Below are 25,396 nucleotides of genomic sequence, written 5' to 3'. Positions count from 1 at the left end.
TAGCGAACAAAACCTAATATTATTATACAGTTAAACCGGGTCTTTCTTCATAAGGTCTTCTCGTCTGCTATTAACTAGCCATTTTTTTGCTCCTAAAACGAAACATTTATCATTTATACACATACATTTGCAAGTGAATCCTGACGATACAGTTTAGTAACATGATGGTATATACCTCTCAGGATCCTTAGGAAACCTAAAAAAGACAGCTGTGGTGCCTTCTTCCTATTGCTGCTGCAATTTATTGCGCTGAATATGCTCCCGATGGTAAAAACCATTGTATAAACAATACTATTCGCTTTCACGACCACGCCGAACTCACAGTTCAACCCACAGTCTAATGTTAGACTGTGGTTCTAACATCCTTGACTGAAAAATACCAATATTATTGAATCTGTGGTTTTGACAATATCGATAGTGAACTGTCAATTTATTCATTCTGCGGGTAAATTGTTATATTCAAGTAGCGTATTATCACTGGTTTATCTCGTGACAGGTATTTTGCGGTGGATCAAAAACTGGATAAGGAAAATAACAGCAGCGCGATGAAAGTGGAGAGTACGAAGGATATGGATAATCAAGGCAACAATACGAATCCGGAGGAGGCAAACACAAGTGCGGAGCAGGCAAACGCTTTTCTGGAGCAGACTACGGAGGAATTCGACCGTGGTAAGTTATCGCTCGGAGAGGTGCTAACATACATTGGCAGCAGTTCTAATTTGGGTGGTCAGTACAGTGAGTGGTACTGAAATCTTAAGTAGACGGTTGAATTAGGCTATAAGGTCATAATATAGTCAATGTCCTCATTAATTTATGACGCTTCAAGGCCAGGGCATTATAATGTTAAACTGAAGCTCCCACTTTAAATTTTGCGCATAGTTTAGTCACCAAAATTCAATTTGCTACTGTTGTAAAGAAATATAATCGTTTTCACCCAGTACTTCCCACTTTAGTGTACATTAGCTGACTGGAAAAGTTTTCTTGTTCCATGTAATAACTAATCCACCACAGTAACGTAAAGAGAACAACAAACAGCTTCATTATTTTTGCGTGTCAGTATAATAGTATGTCATTTTTATCGAACCCCTACTCATTGTCAGAAAAGCTGTCATCACATGGCATGACACTCACCTTTTTGTTCCCCCGCCTCATCATATTGTGAAAAGGAGCAAGCCCCTGTCACTGCAATAACTTTGTTGAGTCTTGTTCTTGCTTATTAATTATATGATAATTTTAGTATTCTAGTGACCTCTCAGTATAACAAAAGAATTGTTTCCTGGGTCTACTTCTTCCCTATTTATCCATTAAAAATGAATCAAAAGTTCGAGTATGCAGTCAATGACTGTAGGTCCGCAACAGCACATTATGCCATTTCAAATTATGTAAAACTTGGAAGTCCCCAGAATAAGCCACACAAAGTGAAATGTGAATGTGTCTGATGTGATGGGAAAAAAACAGTTTAGGAGTTTGTAAATTAGATAATTGAAGAAAGGCACCTCCATAATAAAATATAAAGATGAAGCTTAGAGAATATATCATGCAGTATAACAGAATAATTGCAATCATATTACTAAAAGGATGTATTCCTTCTGAACATCAGACAAAGCATGCTCTCCACCAGCTGCATATGTATCTTCTTATGCTTTCCTCTCATCACATTCACTCCTTGGAGGAGAGTCCTTGATGATTTGTGCGCCACAGACCACATCCCACCAAAATCCAGGAGTGTACTACAGCCTCTCATGTGTTGCACCTATAGGGAAAACATGGGAAAGATTGGATTAATTATGGCATTCACAGAGGTGTTTAAATAGTCATTCTTCCAGCAATCCATTCTTAATAACATAGGAAGAAGCCCTAATAAATGGTATATATCCAATGACATGCATGTCACAGTGATTTGCAGAGTATAGATACAGGTGAAGATGTAGAGAATGGTTATTCAGCAAAGCACACTGTCTGCTTAGTAGGCTACTGTGTTAGAACATAGACAGGTCCTTGAATGAATGTGAGAATTATATCAGAATTAACCATCATGCTGTGCACCGATATCAGAGTTTCATTGGCAGCTTGAAGACATCCTGTTCACTTCTGGAGCAAAGAGCACTGTTCCGCAATTTGAGTCATTGTACAACTTAATGGAGTTCAAATCCAGATGAGAACATCAGTGTGTTTCAGATAGTATGGGGAAAATTTTGGTTTATTTACAAAAACAGGAAAAGATTGTGGTGCTCTTGAATACCATGAATGACTGCACATGGCCCAAACTTGATATCAACAGGATCTCTAGGGGTTGTAGAAGGAACCAAATTACTGACAAACTGCCTGTTGGCTTCTGTCTCTGATTCTTCAGCTGCAGTACAGGGATGCAGGAGGCTTTTCTCTTTCTTGTTGAAGCTACTGTCATGTTTTTGCATCTGTTTGGCTTCACTGAACAAGCAGACTTTGTAGCTCTTCTCCACAGCAAGAACTTCCATATCAATTAATTTTATTATGTACGCAGTCTCAAACTGCACACATTACACCACAGCCAATTTCTCCACGTGTCCCAACCTGTAAAGCCACTAATGTTTGGTGGTGCTCACCTTGATGGATCATCCAGCCATTTCCACATACTTTTCCACATGAACATGGTATGTGCTGTATTCCTAACATTGCAAGTGTGCCCCCTTTTATCATTTGCCGATCTAAGAAACTCTTTGATCTTCTTGCAGTGTGGAACCATGGTGAGAAACAACTCAGTGATTTCCTAAGACACCTGAACAGTCTCCATACTATCATAAAAATTTACTAAGGAGGTAGAAAAGGGCCAACAGCTACCCTTTATAGATTTATTTATTTATTATTATTGGCCCTGTAGATCATACAATTTGTACAGCAAAGCACATCATGATATAGGGCAAGTCCATTTGAAAATTATGTAGAGGCAATGTATGATGAGAGATGACAGTAATGGTGCATAACTCACATAGCAGAATACATATATGAGATACAGACAAAATGTAAATAAGATACAGTGATTAAATTATCTTACTAAGTAGAGATAACAAGAAGTGAATAAACAGCTTATTCACAGTAATTAAAATTTTGTCTCAAGAAATTCATGTACAGAATAGAAAGAATGATTTAGTAGTAATTCCTTTAATTTAATTCTCATTATTTTGAGGTTTTTGCTTGTTTTTATGTCTGTTGGGATGTGGTATATATGATAAATGAAAAGCACCAGTTTGCTTTTCTTCTACAATATTACTTTTATTGTTAACCAGTTTTCGGCTCAAAAGGCCATCTTCAGACATTTATTGAGTATTATCACCAAAGAAGTTACAATGTTTGCAAACAACATTGGAAGAGAAACATTGTAACTTCTTTGGTCATAATACTCAGTAAATGTCTGAAGATGGCCTTGTAAGCTGAAAACCAGTTAACAATCAAAATAGTATTGTAGAACAACATATATAATTTTGTGTTGTGAGCTATAATTTGTAATTGGGTTTTGTTTCTGGTGTCGTGTGTGGTGGTCTGGATTTCTGTGGAGGGATTCCAAGTGCTGTACTGTAAAACAAGCTAGTTCCACTATATAGAGGCATGGCAGTGACAGGATTTTTAACTGTAACAGTGGTTTACAGTGTTCAATAGTCGAATTAAACCGGGTGATGCCGAGGGAATTAGATTAGGAAATGAGACACTTAAAGTAGTAAAGGAGTTTTGCTATTTGGGGAGCAAAATAACTGATGATGGTCGAAGTAGAGAGGATATAAAATGTAGATTGGCAATGGCAAGGAAAGCGTTTCTGAAGAAGAGAAATTTATTAACATCGAGTATAGATTTAAGTGTCAGGAAGTCGTTTTTGAAAGTATTTTTATGGAGTGTAGCCATTTACGGAAGTGAAACATGGACGATAAATAGTTTGAACAAGAAGAGAATAGAAGCTTTCGAAATGTGATGTTACAGAAGAATGCTGAAGATTAGATGGGTAGATCACATAACTAATGAGGAGGTACTGAACAGAATTGGGGAGAAGAGGAGTTTGTGGAACAACTTGACTAGAAGAAGGGATCGGTTGGTAGGACATGTTTTGAGGCATCAAGGGATCACCAGTTTAGTATTGGAGGTCAGCGTGGAGGGTAAAAATTGGTGAGGGGGACCAAGAGATGAATACACTAAGCAGATTCAGAAGGATGTAGACTGCAGTACATACTGGGAGATGAAGCAGCTTGCACAGGATGGAGTAGGATGGAGAGCTGCGTCAAACCAGTCTCAGGACTGAAGACCACAACAACAACAGAACAGTACTAAAAGCTAAACAGTGCTCAGTTTGCAAGAGAAGTTAAAATTACTTACTTCTGTGTACATAATATTGAAAAATACATCACAAGAAAATTTTATGTTTTCAATGTCATCTGGAAAACACACACACACACACACACACACACACACACACAGAGAGAGAGAGAGAGAGAGAGAGAGAGAGAGAGAGAGAGAGAGAGAGAGAGAGAGAGAGAGATTCAAATCAATCAATCAATCAAACTGGCGATCAAGGACCATGTAGATCATGTGCCGACCTCACAATGCTCCTCCATAGTTGGCGATCTAGTTGTCACGGACTCCTAGCTGGCAAAGGTCTTTCTGTAGCTCATCCTCCCATTGCTTTCTGACTCTTCCAATTAGACGAGTACCATCAGTTCTTCCCATAAGTACACATTTTGCCTTAGAGGTTTCTGGTCTCCTAGCAATGTGGCCTGCCAAGCTTATTCTTTGAGCTTTCAGTTTTTGATCAATGTTCAGTTACCTCATCAGCTCATACAATTCTTGGTTTTTTTCTATGTCTCCACTAGATCCCTTCCGGGACAGGCCTGAAGATACATCTCATAATTTTTCTTTCAAAGACCAACAAGTATTCTTCATCCTTCTTTGTTGTGCTTAGGGCTTCTGTCCCATAAAATAATACTGGCACTATCATGGCATTGTATGCTATGAGTTTGGTCTTAATTGACAGATTCTTGGATGACATTATCTCAGACTAAAATAAGTTTGAGTCATTCACAATATGTTGGTTTATTTCCTGTTTTTAATTGTTTTGCCTGTTAACCATGTACCAAGGTATTTAAAATTTTCCACTTTAGCAAATTTCCATATCCCTACTTGTAATGGGATACCTCCATTACCTCAGTCTTTTCTGCATTAATCCATAACCCAGTCTTACTTGCATTTTGCGCTAGGTCCTCTACAGTTTCTGCCATTTCTTCCTCTGGTTCTGCTAGAACTGCGATGTCATCTGCATAACCCAATAAATCTGTCCTGCCATTTAGCGTCACCCCTTTGTTTTCTCTTTTCATTTCTCAGATTACTTTCTCTAGGACCAGATTAAATAACAGTGGTGAAATATCACCTTGTCTCACACCCATTCTGATATGGAATTCCTTGGACAGCTCCCCTTGGTATCTGACTTTGGCATTTGTCTCCGCTGTGCAAACCTTGACATATTTATTAACTCCATTGGTATACCAAGCTCTCTCAGGATGTTGTACATATTTAATCTGTGGATACTGTCTAAGCCTTTGAGAAGTCCACAAACATCACCAGAAACCGATGGTGGAATTCTCAACACTTTTCCCAGATTTGCCTCATGGTGAAAATTTGATCGATGGTCGATCGTCATTCTTGGAACCCTGCCTGGTACTCTGCTACGATATCTTTTGCAAATGGCTCAAGTTTTTCAAGTATTATTAAAGACAGAACTTCGTAAGGTACACTTAGCAGAGAAATGTCCCTGTAGTTGTTACAATTCCTATTACTGTTCTTTTTATGCAGTGGGATAGTGACAGCTGATTTCCACTCTTCTGGAATTTCATCTTTTTCCCATGTCTTTTATGAGATTGTATAGCTATTTCTGAAGTGTTTCTCCTCCTTCCTTCAACAACTCTGTCGTTATCCTGTCTTCTCCTGGTGCCTTAATATTCTTTAGTTTCCTCATTGCTCTTCCTACATCTTTTTGAGTCACTTGAATGTTTGCAGCTTCTCCTTCACCCTCTGTATTATTCTCATGTGAAAAGACACTCTCTGGATCTTCAGCATTTAATAACCCTTCAAAATATTCTCTCCACCTATTCAGAATTTTTTTTTCTTGTCTGTTAGCATATTGCCATCCTTACCATTAACTACAGCTTATCATTAACTAAAGCTTTGTTTCTGTGACCATTCCTCACATGTTTCAACATCTGAAACATTTTCATGCTGTCTGATATTGTATTTGCCTTTTCAATGTCATCAATCATATTGTTCATGTAATTTCTTTTTTCTGTTCCCAGAATCCTATTTGTGTCTCTTCTTATGGTCTTTAGTGCTTCATGTTGTTATGCGCATTGACTGTCCAGCATGTGCACCACCCTTGCTCTCTTCCTGGTGTTCAGAGCTTGTTCACATGTCTCATTGAACCATTTATTCTTAGTTGTTAGCTTTCTCTTTCCTAGAATTTCTTCAGCTGCTTCAGTTACAGAGGTCCTTATTTCTTCCCATTGCTTGTTAGCACTTATTTCATCAGCATGGTCTGATGCCAATACTTCAAACTTGTTATGCACTTTAATGTTATACTGCTGGCATATCTCTGGATCCTTAAACTTCTCAATATCAAACTGTCCCTTGGGCGTGTTGTTCTTTTTCATTTTGTAGCACAGCTGTAACAGTAATTTGACTATGACTTGGAAGTGGTCTGTGTTCGCATCTGCTCCTCTGTACGATCTCACATCCATCACACACTTCTTGTGTGTCTCATCTATCAGCAGATGATCTGGCAGGTTGACGGTGCAACCATCTGGGGAAATCCAGGTGCCTTTGTGATCTGTTTGTGGGGGAAAGATGAGCTCACTACAAGATTCTGACTTAATGTAAAACTGATTAACAGCAGGCCATTTTCATTTGTTTTTGCATGTAAACTCTGTTTTCCAATTGTTGGTATATACATCTCTTGTTGTCCCACTTTGGCATAGAAGTCTCCCAGAATAATCTTCAGATTTCTGTTGCCAATACTCCCCACTGTTCTTTCCAGTTCTTCATAGAATTCATTATTCTCCTGTTCATCACTTACATTTGTTGGTCCATATGCATTAAACAAGGGTGAGATTGCCATACCAATACCTAGTAGTTAGACACGGTATGCTGTTGCTGACTTCACTGAAGGCCTGCACCAGCCCTATCAACCGCTCACTCATCACAAATCCCATTTCATGCTTACCATTTTCTTTACAACCTCCATAAAAGATTACTGATTTCTTCTCGTGTAATATCCCTTCCCCTAGCCACCTTGTTTCTTGTAATGCAGTAACATTCATTTTATACTCTTCTAGTTCAGAGACTGTTGTCTTAACAGCTCCAGGTCTACACAGACTTTTAATATTCCATACGCCAACTTGTAAACCAGTGTACCTAGCCATTTTCAACTTATGGGGTTTGATCCTATTCCAAGCCACACTTGTTAGGTTTTTTGTGGGGGTAAAACAGCCCCTGGCCGCATTGCAGGTGCTGCGCAGGGTTAGCCCAGTAGTGGGGCTGCCACTGTTCTGCCCCGAGCTGGCAGGATTTCTTTTCAGGGTTTACTCCTTTAGGAAAGCTGGCTTCACCATGCCTCTAGAGCCTTCCCTGCCCTCTTCGCCTGAGCCAGCCTAGGTGTTCTCTAGATGGCTCATAAATAGGCTGGCTTCGGAGGATGCCATGTGGGTGCCCATGGCTGTGCTGTGGATTTATTTGTAAACCGTCCCTTCAAGGAAAAGTAGTTGTGGGTCAGGATATAGGTAGTAAGATGTATAAAATATGAGGTAGTGGGCTCTGGTTCAAATGGCTCTGAGCACTATGGGACTCAACTGCTGAGTGAGGTAGTGGGGTTGGAGCCTGAAGGACATTGGGTGAGATAGTGTTTGATAGCGGAAAAGCCATGGACATGAGGGATGTTTGTGTATAGGGAGGTGGCATCAGTAGTGATGAATAAGGATCAAGGAGGTAAAGTGTAGGGAAGATGGAAAGTCAGTAAAGGAACTGGTTGGTATCAATGAGTGGGGCTAGGTTTTGGGCAGTTGATTGGAAATGTTGGGCAACAAGAGTGGAAGTCCTTTCAGTTCATACCACCATCCCCTCCCCCCCCCCTCCCCCATGGAGCTTGGGGTTCTTTCACGAGTGCCACTTCGACAAGTACTGGTCTTCTACTTCTAATTGACGAACTTACTATAGACGTTGATTTGTCTCTCCTCAGTGACAGTTCCACTACCCACTTCAGTGCTGCTAATAGCACCTTTTCTGATATTGATCTCATGATCTCCTTCCCTGCTCTTGTGGCTTCGCTACATTGGTCACCCCAAGATGATCTGTGTAACAGTGACCACTTTCAGGTGATGCTGTCATTTCCCTTCCACCGCCAGGCAGACAGGCCCCCACATTGGGCATCTTCAGAGCCATTTGGCCTGTATATGTGTGTACTGTGCACTTCAACACCTCCATCTTGGACTGCATTGATGTGGTCTGCAAGAAGTTACTGCCACTCTTCCTCATGCCACTGGCACTATGCGGGTTATGCATTTTTGCCATCGACACACAGTATACCTCGATCCAAAACTTTATTTAGGTGCCCAGTGCCTAGATGTTGTAGCACAGTTCTGTTTCTTGGGCCTTATTTTTGATAAAAAGTTCATGGGTCTACCCCATATTTGCCACCTGAAAACTACCTGCATGCAGAAGCTTAATGCTCTCCTCCACCTGGCCCACACATTCTGGGGTGCAGACTGTGTTATCTGTCTCCATCTTTACCATGCTTTGGTTTCATCCAGACTAGATTATGGTTGTCATGTTCATGACTTAGCAGCTCCTTCTATCCAGAAACTACTTGACCCTGTTCATCATTGTGGGATGTATCTGGCTATCAGTGCCTTTTGCGCTAGTCCCTTTGAAGCCTCCTTGCAGAAGCAGGGATTGCTCCTCCACAAATATGACAGAGCCAGCTCCTGGTTTCTCACACAATCGACATTCGGTGATTCCCTGACCCTCTCATGACCCTGTCCTCTTTACAATTTGAGGGGCGTCTCCCTCTTGATAGCTGCCCTCGGGTGGCATTGCAGTTTCGAATGTGTCTCACATACCTCTGTCAGGATCTTCATCTCCATTTGCTGGAAAGTGCTTCGTGAATCAGCCCCCCCCCCCCCCCCCCCCCGCCTCGGGTGGTGCCTCGATCAAGGATTAGAACTGACATAATTCAGGGTCCTCAGATCTCTGTCGCCCTTATGATAGTCCAGCATCATGTACATTCCATTCTTGAAGAGTTCCAGGGTGCTACCATCTTCTACACTGATGGTCCCAAAATTATAGATGAGGCGGGATACACATCCCTTCACAGTGTTTTAATATGTACAGACTCGAAGAGCAGCTTGCAGGTTATAGACTGATGCTATTGTTATCACCCTTTGGTTTCCGCTATCCATGACCTCGTCTCTGCCCTTGTCTGTGCCGCCTGCTCTGTTGTCTTCCTCTGGGTCCCAAGTCATGGGCATTCCAGGGAATGAAATACTGACCATTTGGTTCGAGAGGCAGATACTTACCCCAGTCCCTTTCATGATGTAGGTGCAGATATGCAGATACACATCAAATCTCTCTTTGCCCAAAAGTGGAATGACATCTGGTGCTCTACTGTACTCAGTAATCAACACTGCATAATCAAGGAGACGACTGCAGTTTGGCGCTCTTTTTTCTGCTCCTCTTGGATGGAGTCCACTGTCTTTTTCTGTCTATGGCGGTCATACTAGACTTACCCATTGTCTTCTCTTGCATAACGAGCCACCCCCTACATTGTGGATGTGGAGCCAGACTGACGGTATCCCATATATTTGTGGAATATAATATTAAGTATAGGCTACAAGATTCCTTCTCTTTAATATTAGTGGACGTTTCATGGACGGTTGAACTGGTCCTCAGTTTGCTATGTGAAAGAGGTTTTTGTTCTCAGTTGCTTTACTTGTGGAGTAGGGGCAGGGTGGTCGTGTTTGGGGCCTCTCTTCATGTTTTGTGGATCTGGGACCCTTGACCACTCCTCTTGCAAAGGCTGCTCTTTTATCCTTCTGTTTTTCCAGTTTTTGGATTTGGCCCACCCTTTTATGCCTTCTGCTGTGTGTGTGTTTTTAGATTCCTCACTTTATAATTTGACACCTCTGACTGGATCTGTCCACTTTTAGTAGACCCTTTATCTTACACAAGTAACTTTTGAATCATGCGACTGAAGACCTCACAGTTTATTCCCATAACGTACCTCAGTCAGTCAGTTAGTTCCACCCAATCACATCCTAGCCAGCTTCCAGGAATTCCTTACCACCAACTTGGCCTCACCATCCTTTCCAAATCCCTTCCTCAGAACACCAATCTTCCAGCAGAACAAAATATGCCCATAGTACACAACCTGAAAACCGATCCAGATCTAATCATCCTCCTGCAAACAAAGGCTCCAAGACTGTTGTGATGTGTTTCAGTGACTACCTGCTGGGAGGCCTCCACCAACTGTCTGACTCATCCACCAACAAGTTTGCCAGAGTGATCCCATCCCAGGGGTCCAGTATAACTTCCTGTCCCAAGTGAAATCCATAGATCCTTCCCAGAACCTCTCACCTGAGTCCATCTTCCTCCTCACTCCCAACAATGCCTCACCCAGACACAATCTACACGCTTCCCAAAATCCACAAACCCAACAATCCTGGACACCCCATTGTAGCTGGCTGTTGTGCTCCCACTGAAGCCAACCAATTGCCTGAAACCTATCCTCCGACATAAAAAATACTAACCACTTCCCTCGCAGATTTTCCACCACCTCTACTTCTTTATCTCTTGCATCCCTACTCATCACTGTTGACGCCATCTTCATATACATAAACATACCTCACGCCCATGACCTTGCTGCTATCAAACACTCTCTCTCCCAATGTCCTTCAGTCTCCAAACCCACCACCTCATATCTTATGCAATGTATCAACTATATCCGGACCCACAATTACTTTTAGCTGGCGGGGAAGATTTACAAACAAATTCACGGCAGAACCTTGAGCACCCACTTGCCACCCTCCTTTGCCAACCTGTTTATGGACCATCTAAAGGAAACCTACGTAGCCTCCCAAAACTTCCAACCTGTAGTCTGGTTCAGGTTCATTGATGGTATCTTCATGATCTGGATCCAGGGCCATACACCAATCCACATTCCTCACATGCTCAACACCTTTTCTCCTATCTGCTTCACATGGTCCTCCTCTGTTCAACACGCCACCTTCATGGACATTGACCTCCACTTCTCTGATGGCTCCATCCATACCTCTGTCCACGTTTAACCCGCTAACCACCAACAGCACCCCAACACCTGCATCTGAACAGCTGGCATCCCTTCTACACAAAAGGATGCCTCCCACACAGCATAGCCACTCGTGGGTGACATATCTGCAGTGATGAGAAGTCCCTTGCCCAGTATGCTGAAGGCCTTTGTTTCCTGTGCCATATCCTCATATACATTGGAAGTTCACTGAGGCTTTTTGCGGATGATGCTGTGGTATATTGAGAGGTTGTAACAATGGAAAATTGTACTGAAATGCAGGGGGATCTGCAGCGAATTGACGCATGGTGCAGGGAATGGCAATTGAATCTCAATGTAGACAAGTGTAATGTGCTGCGAATACATAAAAAGAAAGATCCCTTATCATTTAGCTACAATATAGCAGGTCAGCAACTGGAAGCAGTTAATTCCATAAATAATCTGGGAGTACGCATTAGGAGTGATTTAAAATGGAATGATCATATAAAGTTGATCGTTGGTAAAGCAGATGCCAGACTGAGAGTCATTGGAACTATCCTAAGGAAATGCAATCCGAAAACAAAGGAAGTAGGTTACAGTATGCTTGTTCGCCCACTGCTTGAATACTGCTCAGCAGTGTGGGATCCATACCAGATAGGGTTGATAGAAGAGATAGAGAAGATCCAACGGAGAGCAGCGCGCTTCGTTACAGGATCATTTAGTAATCACGAAAGCGTTACGGAGATGGTAGATAAACTCCAGTGGAAGACTCTGCAGGAGAGATGCTCAGTAGCTCAGTACGGGCTTTTGCTGAAGTTTCGAGAACATACCTTCACCGAGGAGTCAAGCAGTATATTGCTCCCTCCTGCGTATATCTCGCGAAGAGACCATGAGGATAAAATCAGAGGGATTAGAGCCCACACAGAGGCATACCGACAATCCTTCTTTCCACGAACAATACGAGACTGGAATAGAAGGGAGAACCGATAGAGGTATTCAAGGTACCCTCCGCCACACACCGTCTGGTGGCTTGCGGAGTATGGATGTAGATGTAGATGTACCCCAGTACTCCCACCACCCCCAAGAATCAGCTACAGAGGAGTGCCCCCTTGTCACCTCGTATCACTCTGGACTGGAACAACTGAACCATATCCTTCACCAGGGCTTCGATTAGCTACCATCTTGACCTGAAAAGAGCAAAATCCTATCCACTCTTCCTTAAGTGGTGTTCCATTACCCAACCAACCTACAGAATATCCTAGTCCATCCCATGCCACTCCTATTCCCAACCACTTGCCACAGGGATCATATTTGCATGACAAACAAGGGTGCAAGACTGTCCATTCCACCCACACAGCACCTTGTATTCGCTCCCCCCTTCCCCCTTTTCGCAGGGGGCTCACCACCCATTGGCAGGTTCATGCTTGGTGCTTGGCTACCACAGAGCCACAGCCTTTGTAGCGTTTTTTCCCTTCCATGCTGCATGTATATCCTCTTGCTATTCTTCTTCCCTCCCTTGGGGAACATGCCTAGGATGTTATTGAGAATGTTCTGCATTGTCTGTTGCTGATGTAAGAACAGTCTCACCTTTGTGTTTAGCTCCCTTTTCCTTTCTTTGTTTCCCTTCTCCTCCTGTTCCTCCACTTAGGCATTTGAGGTTCCTCTTTTTCTTCTTCCTCCCTGTGCACTCCTGAAGGCCAGCCCATGCATCTGCCATGTAACAGGTGACTGGGTACACATAATTCCCAGCCCCAGGTCGACAGGTAGCATTCGCATGTACCCCCTGGTACAGGCCAGGCCCAGGGATGGGTGATTGCCTGAGCTGCAACCTTCCCAAATTGTCAATTGGTCCCTCTGTCAGACATTCGGGAGGTGTGATCTGAGGTGTGAACAATCACCTAAGGCGTGTGGGCCCCTTGTGAAGGGAGTCCCCAGTTGGAAGGAGCGCGCCATCAGAGATGCTGGCAATCATGAGGGATTTTTTTGCAATGAGTCAATCATCTTCCCAGTCAACGTCTACGAAACTTAAAAATAATGAGGTTAATGGTTGGAAGACCCTTCCTGCTGCATCATGGTTCCTTGTGGTCTCACATACTGAAGACGGTCAGTCTTTTGCCATGATAAATCCGTTTATTATTCAGAAAGGTGTTGATGCAATTGCTGGCCCTGTGAAATCCTACTCTCGTTTACAGAATGGCACTTTGTTTTTGGAGACTGCTTCTGATTCTCAAGCAGAACAGCTGCTTGCTGCCTCACTTCTCCATGGCTACCATGTTAGTGTCGAGGCCCATAGAACTTTGAATTCTTCCCGTGGTGTAATTTACACCAGGCTGCTCGATGGTCTAACCGAGTCTGAAATCCAATCTTAAATCTCTGATCAGGGTGTCATTGCCGTCCATCATGTAATGGTAAAGATAGCTTCCTCCTTAGTGCCCACCTGCACTCATTTCCTTACCTTTGATATAGTGGTGCTGCCGTCCAAGATCAAAGCAGAATATGAAATTATCACAGTCCAACTGTACATTCCTAACCCAATGCACTGCTACCAGTGTCATAGTTTCAACCACACTAGAACGTCTTGTTGACACCCAGCCAAATGTGTAACCTGTGGTAGGGATACACATGAGGGCGATTGTCCGCCTCCTTCCAGCTGTATCAACTGCAATGGTGGCCATGCCACCTCCTCTCAGGATTGTCCCGTGTATCTTGATGAGCGGGCTGTCAAAGAGATCCAGGTAAAGGACAATGTGTCTTACCCAGTAGCTCGCAAGTTACTGGCTAGTCGCAAACCCTGTGTTCTTCCGTCTGGCACCTATAGTTCTGTCTTGTTACCCCTCACCCCATGAAGGACATGGCCACGCAGGGATGTGACCTCAAATTCAGCTCTGAGGTTGTGAAATCAAGGTAGCATCGCCATTCCCCCGTTCTGCTGTGCAACAAACTGTCAAACTCTCGTCTCAAGGGGCAAAGCCACCAGCTACACAACCAGTAGGCAGGAAAGGACGGGAGGAGTACTCCCGTGAAGACTTTCTCCAGCCCTCTAGCCAAGCAACACCATAATCATCATCTAACTGGAAAGACTCGAAGTCCACCAAAGACAAATGGTCTTCTCCTTCACCAACCCAAAGATCCTGTTCAACTGTGTCACCACATGATACATTAGCCCAGCCAGCCTCTGTCTTGCCGATGCGCACCACCAACCGTTTTTCAGTGTTGGACTCTATGGACCGACCACACAAGCAAACCATTGCTTCTGTGGACCCCATGGAGCAGGATCCTCCTGCTTCTGTGCCCTGCAGTAGTGACGCTACATCGGCTGTCACTCGCCAGCTGCTGAGTTGACACCCCTACATCTCTTCCTCCTCATGACTGTCCACCAATGGAACATTGCCTTCGGTCCCACAAAGATGATTTATGGATGCTTTTAGCATTGCAGCACCCCCTTGTACTCTGCCTTTGGGAAATGAAATTGTGCCCTCATTACCGCTTTGAGCTTTCACATTACTTACCGATTCATTTTTACCTTCCTCTTGAGGTCGGCATCCCATCTCATGGGAGCGTCATGCTGCTCATATGGGACGATATTCATAGTCAACCCATCTTCAAACGGTTGCAGTTCACCTTTTGCTTCCCCGCCTGACTCTTTCCCTCTGTATCATTTATGTACCTCTGTCATTCAATATCACCAGGGCAGACATCCTTTAGCTTATTGGGCAGCTGCCTCCCCTCTTTTTGCTACTTCGTGACTTTAATGCACATTGTCCCCATTGGGGTTCTCCCAGGATCTGCCAAAGAGGTGTCCTCTTGGCTGACCTTCTTAACCAACTTAATGTCTTCTGCTTAACACTGGAGCACCCACATTCCTTTCCAACTCCTCGCACACCTATGCCCATTTGGACCTATCGTTTTGCACTGCCCAACTTGCCCATCGTCTTGAGTGGTGTATTCTCTCTGACATCTACTCAAGAAACCATTTCCCATGTGCTCTCCATTTGCGGACTCCTACGCCGTCCGTATGCACGCCCAAATGACAGCTTACCGAGGCTGGCTGACTGGCAGCTTTACTCCTCCCTGGCGACCTTCAAAGGACAACATTCCACAATTGTGATGACCAGGTGGACAACCTCACCAATGTTATCCTTACTGCTGCAGAATGTTCCATTCCTCGTACCTTGTGTTTATCATGTCCTGTCCCAGTCCCTCGGTGGACTGAGGCATGCTGCGATGCAATTCACGCACGGAGACCTGCTCTCTGTGTTTTTAACTGTCATCCTACAATGGCGAACTGCATTCATTATAACCAGGTGCGTGCAGCGTGTCTTCACATTCTGCAGGATAGCAAACGAGCTAGCTAGATTTCATTCATTAGTTCTTTTAACAGTTCCACCCTTTCCTCTGTCATGTGGGCCAACCTCTTCGACAGCTCTGTGGGACCAAGATCCATTCGCCCACTTCTGGCCTCACAGTAGCAGATGATGTTATCGTGTACTCTCTTGCTATCTCCAACACCTTGGGTCACCATTTTGTGGAAGTTTCGAGCTCCTCCCATTATCACCCTGCCTTTCTCCATGGGAAACGAGTGGAGGCGGCTCGGGCGATGCCCTTCTCTTCTCCGAATTGTGAGTGCTACAATGCTGCCTTTATTATGAGGCAGCTCGATCATACTCTCAGTTCATCCTGATCCTCCGCCCCATCCACATTCAGATGTTGCAACACCTTTCTCTTGCGGGCAAACACTGTCTGCTTAACACGTACAACTGCATCTGGGCAGAGGGCACATTTCCTGGACACTGGCATGAAGCCACCGTCATACCAATACCTAAGCCCAGTAAGGACAAAAACCTTCCTTCTGGCTACTGCCCCATCTCTCTTACCAGCTGTGTTTGCAAGGTGATGGATCATATGATTGTGGCTGGCTGGTGTGGTGGCTCGAGTCTCGCAATTTACTGACAAATGCACAGTGTGGATTTCAAGCATGGCATTCTGCAGGTGACCATCTCGTTACTTTGTCCACCCATGTCATGAATGGTTTTCTTCGGAAATCCAAACTGTGGCCCTGTTTTTCAATTTTGAGAAGACCTACATACCTGCTGGAGAACTGGTATCCTCCGTACTCTTTACATGTGGGGCTTCCATGCCCGCCTGCCCTGTTTCCTTCAGGCAGTTTTACAAGATCTGCCTTGTTGGACACCTTCATCCAGGAAAATTGTGTGCCTCAGGGTTCCATCCTGAGTGTCATCCTCTTTATCGCCATTAAACCTATCATGGCCTGTCTCCCACCGGGCATCTCCGGTTCCCTTTTTGTTGACGATTTTGCCATCTATTGGAGTTATCCACAGATGTGTCTCACTGAGCGGCGCCTTCAGTGGTGTCTTGATTGTCTTTACTCCTGGAGCATCGACAATGGCTTTCGCTTTTCCACTGACAAAATTGTCTGTGTGAATTTCTGACAATGCAAGTGGTTTCTCCCTACATCTTTACATCTTGGGCCTGTTGCCCTTTGTTTCATTGAAAATATGAAATTCCTGGGGCTCATGCTTGATAGGAAACTTTCTTGGTCCTCCCATGCATCTTACCTGGCAGCCCGCTGTACGCGGTTCCTCAGTGTCCTGTGTGTCCTCAATGGTACTACCCGGGGTGCCAATTGAACCACCCTCATCAGTTTGTATTGGTCCCTTGTCCATTCAAAACTCTACTACGGGTGCTTTGTTTACGCATCTACACGCCCATCCCTCTTACACCGTCTGAACCATCGTGGAATCTGTTTGGCCACGGGTGCCATTTACACCAGCCGGGTTGAGTGCTGTATGCTGAAGCTGCTGAACTACCTGTCCTACCACCGTGACTTTCTCCTCAGCAGGTATGCATGCTGTTTGTCTGCCACGCGTAACCACCCTTCCTATGCCTCCTTCTTTGATGATTCCTTTCATCGTCAGTTTGGGGCTCATCCCTCTTCTCTGTTACCTCCTGGAGTCCGCTTTCAGCATTTGCTACTGCAGCTTAACTTCATACTACCTGCAACTTTCCCAGTGTGTGTTAACCATTCACTACCTTGGCTTCATGAAGCGACCCATGTTAACCTTGACCTTCATTTGCTTCCTAAGGACACTACTCCAGCCCCAGTCTATCACCTTCAGTTTCACGACTGTCACATGGAACTTCCTGATAGTACCTTTGTATACACTGATAGCTCTCGGACTGACCATGGGGACAGGTGTGCCTTCGTCATTGGTACCTGTGTCTTTCGATATCGGCTTCCGGCACACTCCTCAGTACTTACAGCCGAGCTCTTTGCCTTGTATCAGGCCACGAAGTAAATCCGGTGACACAGCCTTTTCAATTGTGCCCTCTTCTCAGACTCACTCGGTGCCCTTCAAAGTCTATGTGCACTGTACACTGCCCATCCCTTAGTGCAGCGGGTCCAGGAAAACTGTCACTTGCTTACTTTTGGTGGAGCCTGTGTGATTTTTCTGTGGGTTCCTGGTCATGTCGGTCTGCCAGGAAATGAGGTTGCTGCCAAGGCTGCAGTCCGTGTACCTCAGCCCACGGGTACCTGTATTCCCTCTGATGATCTCTGTGTTGCCGTCTGTCAGAAGGTGGTGTCCCTTTGGCATTGTCAGTGGTCCTCCCTTCACAGGAATAAGCTCTGGCTTATTAAGCATCTCCAAGCAACTTGGACAACCTCATCTCGGCCCTCCCACCACGATGAGGTTATTTTAATTCAGCTGTGTATTGGGCAGTGCCTTTTTAGCCATCGTCATTCGCGAAGTATCACTACCCCACCACTTTGTGCACATTGAGCCCAAGTTTGCCGATGGAATGCACCTTTTGTAACCACTTACGTTCCCGCTTGGGTTTGCCGTCTGATTTATCAACCTTTTTAGCAAATCACACATGGGCTGTCGACCTCGTTTTACTTGTTATCTGCCAAATCAATATGGAGAATTTTTAGTTTTGGACCTCAGTTTCTGTATGGTGTCTTTTTTGCCCTTTTCCTACAGGCCTGTTTTTAACTGTCTTCTATTATGTCAATTGAGACTGAAGTATAGTCATCCAACTCCTCTCTGTTTTCGTGTTCTATAGTTTTGACTTGAACACGTATGACCCCAGTTGCTTTATGTGCCGTAAAGCAAAACAAACCAACCCACCCCTCCCAAGGGGCTCACCACTCTTTGTCGGGTTCGTGCTTGGCTACCATGGGGCCCCAGCCTTTGCAGCATCTTTTCCCTTCTGTGCTGCATGTCTATCCTCTCGCTGTTCCTTTTCCCCTCCCTTGGGGAACATGTCTGAGGTGCTTTTGGGAATGTTGTTTCGCATTTTCCGTAGCTGACATCAGAACAGTCTCACCACTGTTTTTTGTTCCTTTCTTCTTTCTTTGTTCACCTTCTCCTATCCTCCTTTTGCTTCAGCATTTGAGGTTTCTCTTTTTCTTCCTACTCCCTGTGCACTTCTTAAGGCCTGCCCATGCATCTGATGCATAACTGGGTACTGCGTAATTCTCATCCCCGGGTCGATAAGTAGGGTTCAACGTACCACTTTATACAGGCCAGGCCCAGGGAGGGGTTACAGCCTGAGGTGTTACCTTCCCAAATAGCTGATTGGTCCCTCTGGCATGTGTTCGGAAGATGTGACCTGAGGTGTGAACAATCCCCTAAGGCGGTTAGCCCCCCTCCAGGGGGGGAGGGGGGGGGGAAGGGCAGTTGGAAGGAGCACGCTGGCAATCCTGGGGCATTTTCTCGCAATGAGCCAGTCATCATCTTCACAGTCAACATCTACCAAACATAAATGGGATGAAGCTCTTGAGTCAAAGACCCTCCCAGCTGCACCATGGTTCCTCATTCAAAGGCCCTCCCATGGGTTCTCGTTTCATTTATTGAAGGTGGTCAGTCCTTTGCAATGGTAAACCCATTTCTTATTCAGAAAGTTGATGCAATTGCCAACTCTGTGAAATCATGCTCTCATTTATGCAGTGGCACTTTGCTGTAGGAGAACACTTCTGATTCTCAAGCACATTAACTGCTTGCTGCTTCGCTTCTCCATGGCTATCCTGTTCACGTCAAGGCCCAAAGAACTCTGAATTCTTCCCCTGGGTTTTATTTTTTTCTTCTCCTCCCCCCCCCCCCCCCCTCTCCATTGGGCTGCTCAATGGTCTGACTGAGGCAGAAGTCCAAACGTACTTATCTGATCAAGGTGCCATTGCAGTCTATTGCGTAATGAAAAAGGTAGATGCATCCTTAGTGCCCATACACAGTCTTTTTCTCACTTTTGATAGAGTGGTGCTTCCATCCAAGATCAAAGCATGGTATAAAGTTATCACATTCCGAGAGTATATTCCGAACCTGATGCACTACTACCAGTGTCATCGTTTCAACCACACTCAATGTCCTGTCATCACCTGGCCAAATGTGTAACCTGTGGTTGGGATGTTCACAAGGGCTATAGTCTGCATTCTTCTCCCCGCTGTTTCAACTGCAATGGCGACCATGCTGCCTCTTCTCAAGATTGTCCCATGTAACTTGATAAGTGTGCTGTCCAGGAGATCTGGGTAAAGGAAAAAGTGCCTTACCCGGTCACATGCAATTTATTGGCTAGCCACAAACCCTGCGTTCTACCATCTGGTAATTACAATACAGTTCTTGCTACATCACACTCCATGAAGGACTTGGCCATGCAGACATGCAACCTCAAATTCAGCACTGCAGCTATGAAATCACCCAGTGTCATGGTAGCATCGCCGTTTCCTCATCCAGCTGTGCAAGAAGCCACCAAACTTTCGTCTCACATGGCAAAGTCACGTGCTACACACCCAGCAGGCTGGAGAGGGCAGAAGGACTACTCCCACAAAGACTTCCTATGCTCCTCCATCCAACAAACATCTGAGTTTTCCTCTGCCAACCAGAAAGGCCGCAAGAAGTCAAGCAAAGACAAATGGTCTTCTTATTCACCAACTCGGAGATCCTTTTTGACGGTGTTGCCACGTGATACCCTTGCCCAGCCAAACTCTGTATCGCCGGTGCACACTGCCAACTGTTTGTGTGCCCTGAACTCTGAAGATCGACAGAAGGAGAATGCCGGCGACTCCGTAGATCTCATGGAGTAGGATTCTCCAGTCTCTGCACCCTGTAGCAGTGAGTCTTTGAAGGCTGACACTCGGCAGCTGCTGAGGCGACACTCCTTCATTTTGTCCCTCCTCCTCTTTCCTCTTTATGACTCTCCTTCAATGGAACGTTCTTGGCGTGTGATCAGAGTATTTATGTCTGCCCTTAGAATCGCAGTGTCCACTTGTTCTGTGCCTACAGGAAACAAAATTGCGTTCTCATGACCACTCTGAGCTCTTGCATTCTTTCTGGTCTGTTTTGACCTCTTCCCCCCTCCCCCAAGGACAGCATTCCATCTCATGGGGGAGTCAGTCATGCTGTTTATACGGGAGGACATTCATAGTCAAGCAGTCTCCCTGACTACCCACCTTCAAGCTGTTGCAGTTCGCCTTTTCCTTCTCCACATGACACCTGTGCCTCTTCCTTCAATTACTTCTTTGATCGCCAGTATGGGGCGCTTCTGTGCTATCTCCTGGAGTTCATTTTCGGCTCTTGCTCCAGCAACTTAACTTCAAGCTACCTTCAACTTTCCTGGTGGGTGTGAACCCTTCACCACCTTGGCTTCGTTTGGCGGCCCATGTTCACTATTGCCTTCATTCACTTCCGAAGGACACTACTGCAGCTCTGCTCTGTCACCTTCAGTTTCACAACCTTCACATGGAACTTTGCGACAGTACCTTTGTGTACACTGATGGCTCTCAGACTGACTGTGGTGTCGGGTGCGCCTTCATCATTGGTACCGATGTGTTTCAGTATTGGCTTCCGGAACACTGATCAATATTTACAGCAGAGCTCTCCACCCTTTATCAGGCCATGCAGTACATCCAACAACACTGGCTTTTCAATTGCATCGTCTGCTCCGACTCTCTATACGCTTCAGAGCCTCTGTGTGCTGTACACCGTCCATCCTTTAGTGCAACAGGTCCTGGAAAGTTGTCACTTGCTCACTCTTGATGGAGACACTGTGATATTTGTGGGTTCCCGGTCACATTGGTCTGACAGGAAACGAGGCCACTGACGCTGCTGCCGAGGCTGCAGTGCTCGTACTTCAGCCTGCTAGTTCTTACATTCTCTCCAATGATCCGTGTTGCCATTGTCAGCAGGTGGTATCACTTTAGCATCGCCACAGGTCCTCCCTTCATGGGAACAAGCCTGTCCCAGCAGCTTGGATGACCACCTCTTGGCCCTCTCACCATGAGGAGATAATTTTAGTTTGGTTGCGTATTGGGCACTGTCTTTTTAGCCATCGCCATTTGTTAAGTAGTGGTCCCCACCAATTCATGCTCATTGTGGTCAAGGTCAACCTTTGACAGTCTGCCATTTCCTGACAGAATGCCCCCTTTTTTAACCACTTGCATTCTTGTTTGTGTTTTCTGTCCGAGTTACTGGCCATTTTAGCAAACGATGCATGGTGTATTTTATAGATCCTTCTCTACGTAGCAGTGTTTAGCTATCTTCTCTTTCATCGATTGGGATTAAGTGTAGTCATTTTTAACTCCTCTCTTTGTCTTCATGTTCTACAGTTCTGACATGGGTGCTTATGACCATAGTTGTTTTTGCACTGCAAAAGAAAACCAACCAACAACCAACCTCATACTCTAGACCTGTCACAGACATATCCTACCCCATAGAGGCATGTCTGCCCGTGAAAATGGCTGTGTCGTATATGAGCTCTGCTGCAAACACTGCATAACCTTTTATGCTGGTATGACTACCAACCAGCTGTCCTCCTGGGTCAATAGCCAAACTGTTAAGGAGCAAAGTTCATCATGGAGTGGGGAGCAAAGTTCACCATCCAGTGGCACGACTATCATCTGAGCACAACATGCTCAATTTCAGTGGCTGCTTTACAATCTGAGCCATCCACAACCAGGTTCTCTGTACAGATAGGAGTTGTCCTTGAAACATATTCAACACTCCTGTAATCATCCTGGCCTCAATCTCAGGTAATTCACTATCCCCACATCCTCCACCCATCAGTTTCCTCTTCCTTCATGTTACCACTCCATCTCATTTCAACACCCACATTCCCTTCAGCACATGCTGCTTCCTATCAGCCACTTCAGTTGTTCCAGCCATATACCTGCCATGGCTCTACTCCATATTCCTATCTGGCAAACTGGCTGCATCCATCCAAGCAACCCACCCAGCTGACTGAAGGGTAACTCTGAAAGCTAGCACGTTTTCTTTCTTTCGTGTGTGCCTACCAACAATGCAACACTTCTGCTTTGCAGTGAGCAGTCTCCTTCAATCCTAACACATTTAGATTCTGCAACTACTTTCCAACAATATTAATACTGTGTTTTCTTACATATTCCCTCACGAGACATGATGATGTAAGATCTCTGTAGAATGATACAAATTAAATATGTATAGAGCCACACACAGCATAGTGAAGGTGTTGACAAGAACTAAGACACAGAGTTATACTCAAATCCTGACTCCATTGTTGGTTGCAAGGTGCCTTTTCTTTTTCCAAGTGTGTTAGGTAGTGCCACAATGTAACAGGAATTCCAACACTAAATGTAAGGTAATTGATTCAAATGGTACAACAAAATAAAGCACATTTACCAATGTGCTATTACTGCTTTATAGTTTTAGATTGCAACCATTGGTGGGGATTGGTTAGAGTGTTAGACACTGTAGTGTAACTGTCTTGCTGGGAATTAATGTTCTCAAAAGAAAATAATTCAGAGTAAATGGCTTTAAGAGATAATGATTTTTGAAACAGTAGCTGAAATAAATGTTGACCAGAACTTACCATCATTTTGATACTTTGCTGCAGATGACTCCTGCAAGTTTAAGTGAATATTGGCTAGATAACAGCATGGTTCTCAAAAGACAAAAAATCAGACTTTTAGGTATACAATTTATTAAATCACACAGCACTGCCCAAGATCTTACATCATACTGGACATTGCACACAATTTCGTGCATATCTTATTTACTCTTTCTAACAATTGATGTCTTATTGGATATAACAAATTAGCCAATTACAGTTACAGAAGTTGTTGATAATCACATAAAATGTTATCATCCAGTGGTTATAATTGAAGTTCAATGGAATAAGATACAAAGACAATAACAGATTTCTTGTTTTCATGGAAAAATATGTGAAATGATATGAATAAACAGTGCTGATTACATTTTTGTTAATTACACTGAAACTACATTATCCTAAATATTTCTACCATGATTCCTGTTTCAAATATGTCTATGTTATTTTTTTAATGTGAATCGAATTTCTTTATATAACACAGCAATCCAAATAAACACTTTGTTTACATTATTAATCTGGTTTCATGTTGTAAATTTTAATAAATATGAGTCAATTAGATGTTGTGTTAACCAATAGCATAGCATGCTGACAGTATGATAAGCAGAGTTGTCGCAAGTGACAAACATTGTAATTACAGTATATTTGGTATCTGTTTTGTTACTCAATTGTTCATAAATGAAAAGCCCTAATTGTAACCAAACAAAATGACAATACATGTTCCTACCAATGGATGGAAGTAATATTAGTAAGTACTTTAACATGAAGTTGTTGAAAATTACCTTACAGAGCTCAAAAGGCAAAACTACTTGCATGGTTCCTACCTAAAGACATACCAGTTAATCATGCAATATAAATAAGCTTCAAAATCTTAAGAAAAATGAGCTGTTACCTTTCATCACTAGTGGCATTTGACAACATGGTAGCCATGAGCTCAAGAAAATGTGCTGGCAGTAGGGAAAGAATGCTATCGTAGTTACTATGTTAAACTACTTGTAGCCATGCACTGTTCCTCATCTCCACTATGTGGTGAATGGTTGCATGTTATTTACTCATGACTTCATAGTTATGATTTGTACTGCATTATTTTTAGATGTCCCGTATATAACATTTGTCTGCCTATGTTATTGTCAATATCAAAAGCCACATCGTTATTGGAATAGTCATCAGATATAACATTATGAATTTTAAGATAATTTTTGTTTGGCTGTTTCAGATTGTGAGGAACTCAACTCTCAGCTTGACCAGTTAAATTCTCTTTTGGATGCAATGGAACAGAAAAATGATGAGATTCAAGAACAGCTCCTTCAGCTGCTGCAGTGTAATAGAGAAACAAGGAAACTTTTTGAACTTAGCAGAAATTCACAACCTAGTGCATAGGAATGAAACTTCACCTAAACTGTAGTATTCGCAGATGAATTGATCAGTTCTTCATGCAGAATAAGCATTTATTGTTTCAAGGTTGAGGCATAAATCATGTAAAAATTGTACATTTGTGATTTTTGAATAATTGTAAAAAGATATCCAAGAGTACAAGCTGAAAAAGTACCTGCACTCAGAGGAACACTTTAATTGTAAATAGCAGTCACAGTGATCCGTATACGTAGTTGTGAAGTCTCACTTCAAGCCTGTGCTTATTGGCCTCCCCAACACACAGTTCTTTCTTTATTTTCCAGTGCAGTAGACTACTACATCAAGAACTGAATTGCTTTCAGATGGCTCCTTTGCTTGTCCTATAACACCTATTTAGACAAATTAGCATCTGCCTTTCCTCATTATCCATCTGTTGTGCCTGCTCTTCTCAATATTGTGTGTATAGTTTCAGCAATAAATATTCCAGCCACACACTAATTGCCACAGATTTTGGTCAAAATAAATGTTTTCTTTTAAATTTTGTTTTAGGGTGAAATGTGATTCGAACATATGAGCTATGCTGAAAGGTAAATAAACTAAAAATCATTGAACTTTGCTGTGTGATTAGCTACATTCTATGCAAATGCCATTGACAACATTTTGTGTCAATGAGTAAAGTTTTGTGAAAATATGTAACTGATTGTCTGTGTTTATCATTGGCTGCCATAAAAACAATGTAATGATAAAGCATTTATGTGGTTTGGTATAAATTCAGTAAGGATATGTTAACACATATATGTTATTTTATTAGGTACTTCAATAAAGTTCTATAAAAATGTTATGACATTTTAGTAGAACTCATTTGTC

General features: G+C 43.6%; 1 protein-coding gene across 1 annotated transcript; it reads left to right on the top strand.

Annotated features, from left to right (window-relative positions):
- The first annotated feature begins 394 nt into the window (after positions 1-394).
- On the top strand, positions 395-25,067 carry LOC126259582 (UPF0184 protein AAEL002161). Its single transcript, XM_049956490.1, has 2 exons — positions 395-669; positions 24,393-25,067. Exons 1-2 carry the CDS (start codon positions 546-548, stop codon positions 24,554-24,556), a joined length of 288 nt encoding a protein of 95 aa, XP_049812447.1. The 5' UTR covers positions 395-545; the 3' UTR covers positions 24,557-25,067.
- The last annotated feature ends 329 nt before the right edge of the window (positions 25,068-25,396 follow it).

The sequence above is a fragment of the Schistocerca nitens genome, chromosome 5, assembly GCF_023898315.1.
Source record: "Schistocerca nitens isolate TAMUIC-IGC-003100 chromosome 5, iqSchNite1.1, whole genome shotgun sequence".
In the NCBI taxonomy this organism is placed as follows: Eukaryota; Metazoa; Arthropoda; class Insecta; order Orthoptera; family Acrididae; genus Schistocerca; species Schistocerca nitens.
Note: the sequence above shows the minus strand (reverse complement) of the source record. Positions and strands in the feature narration are given on the sequence as shown.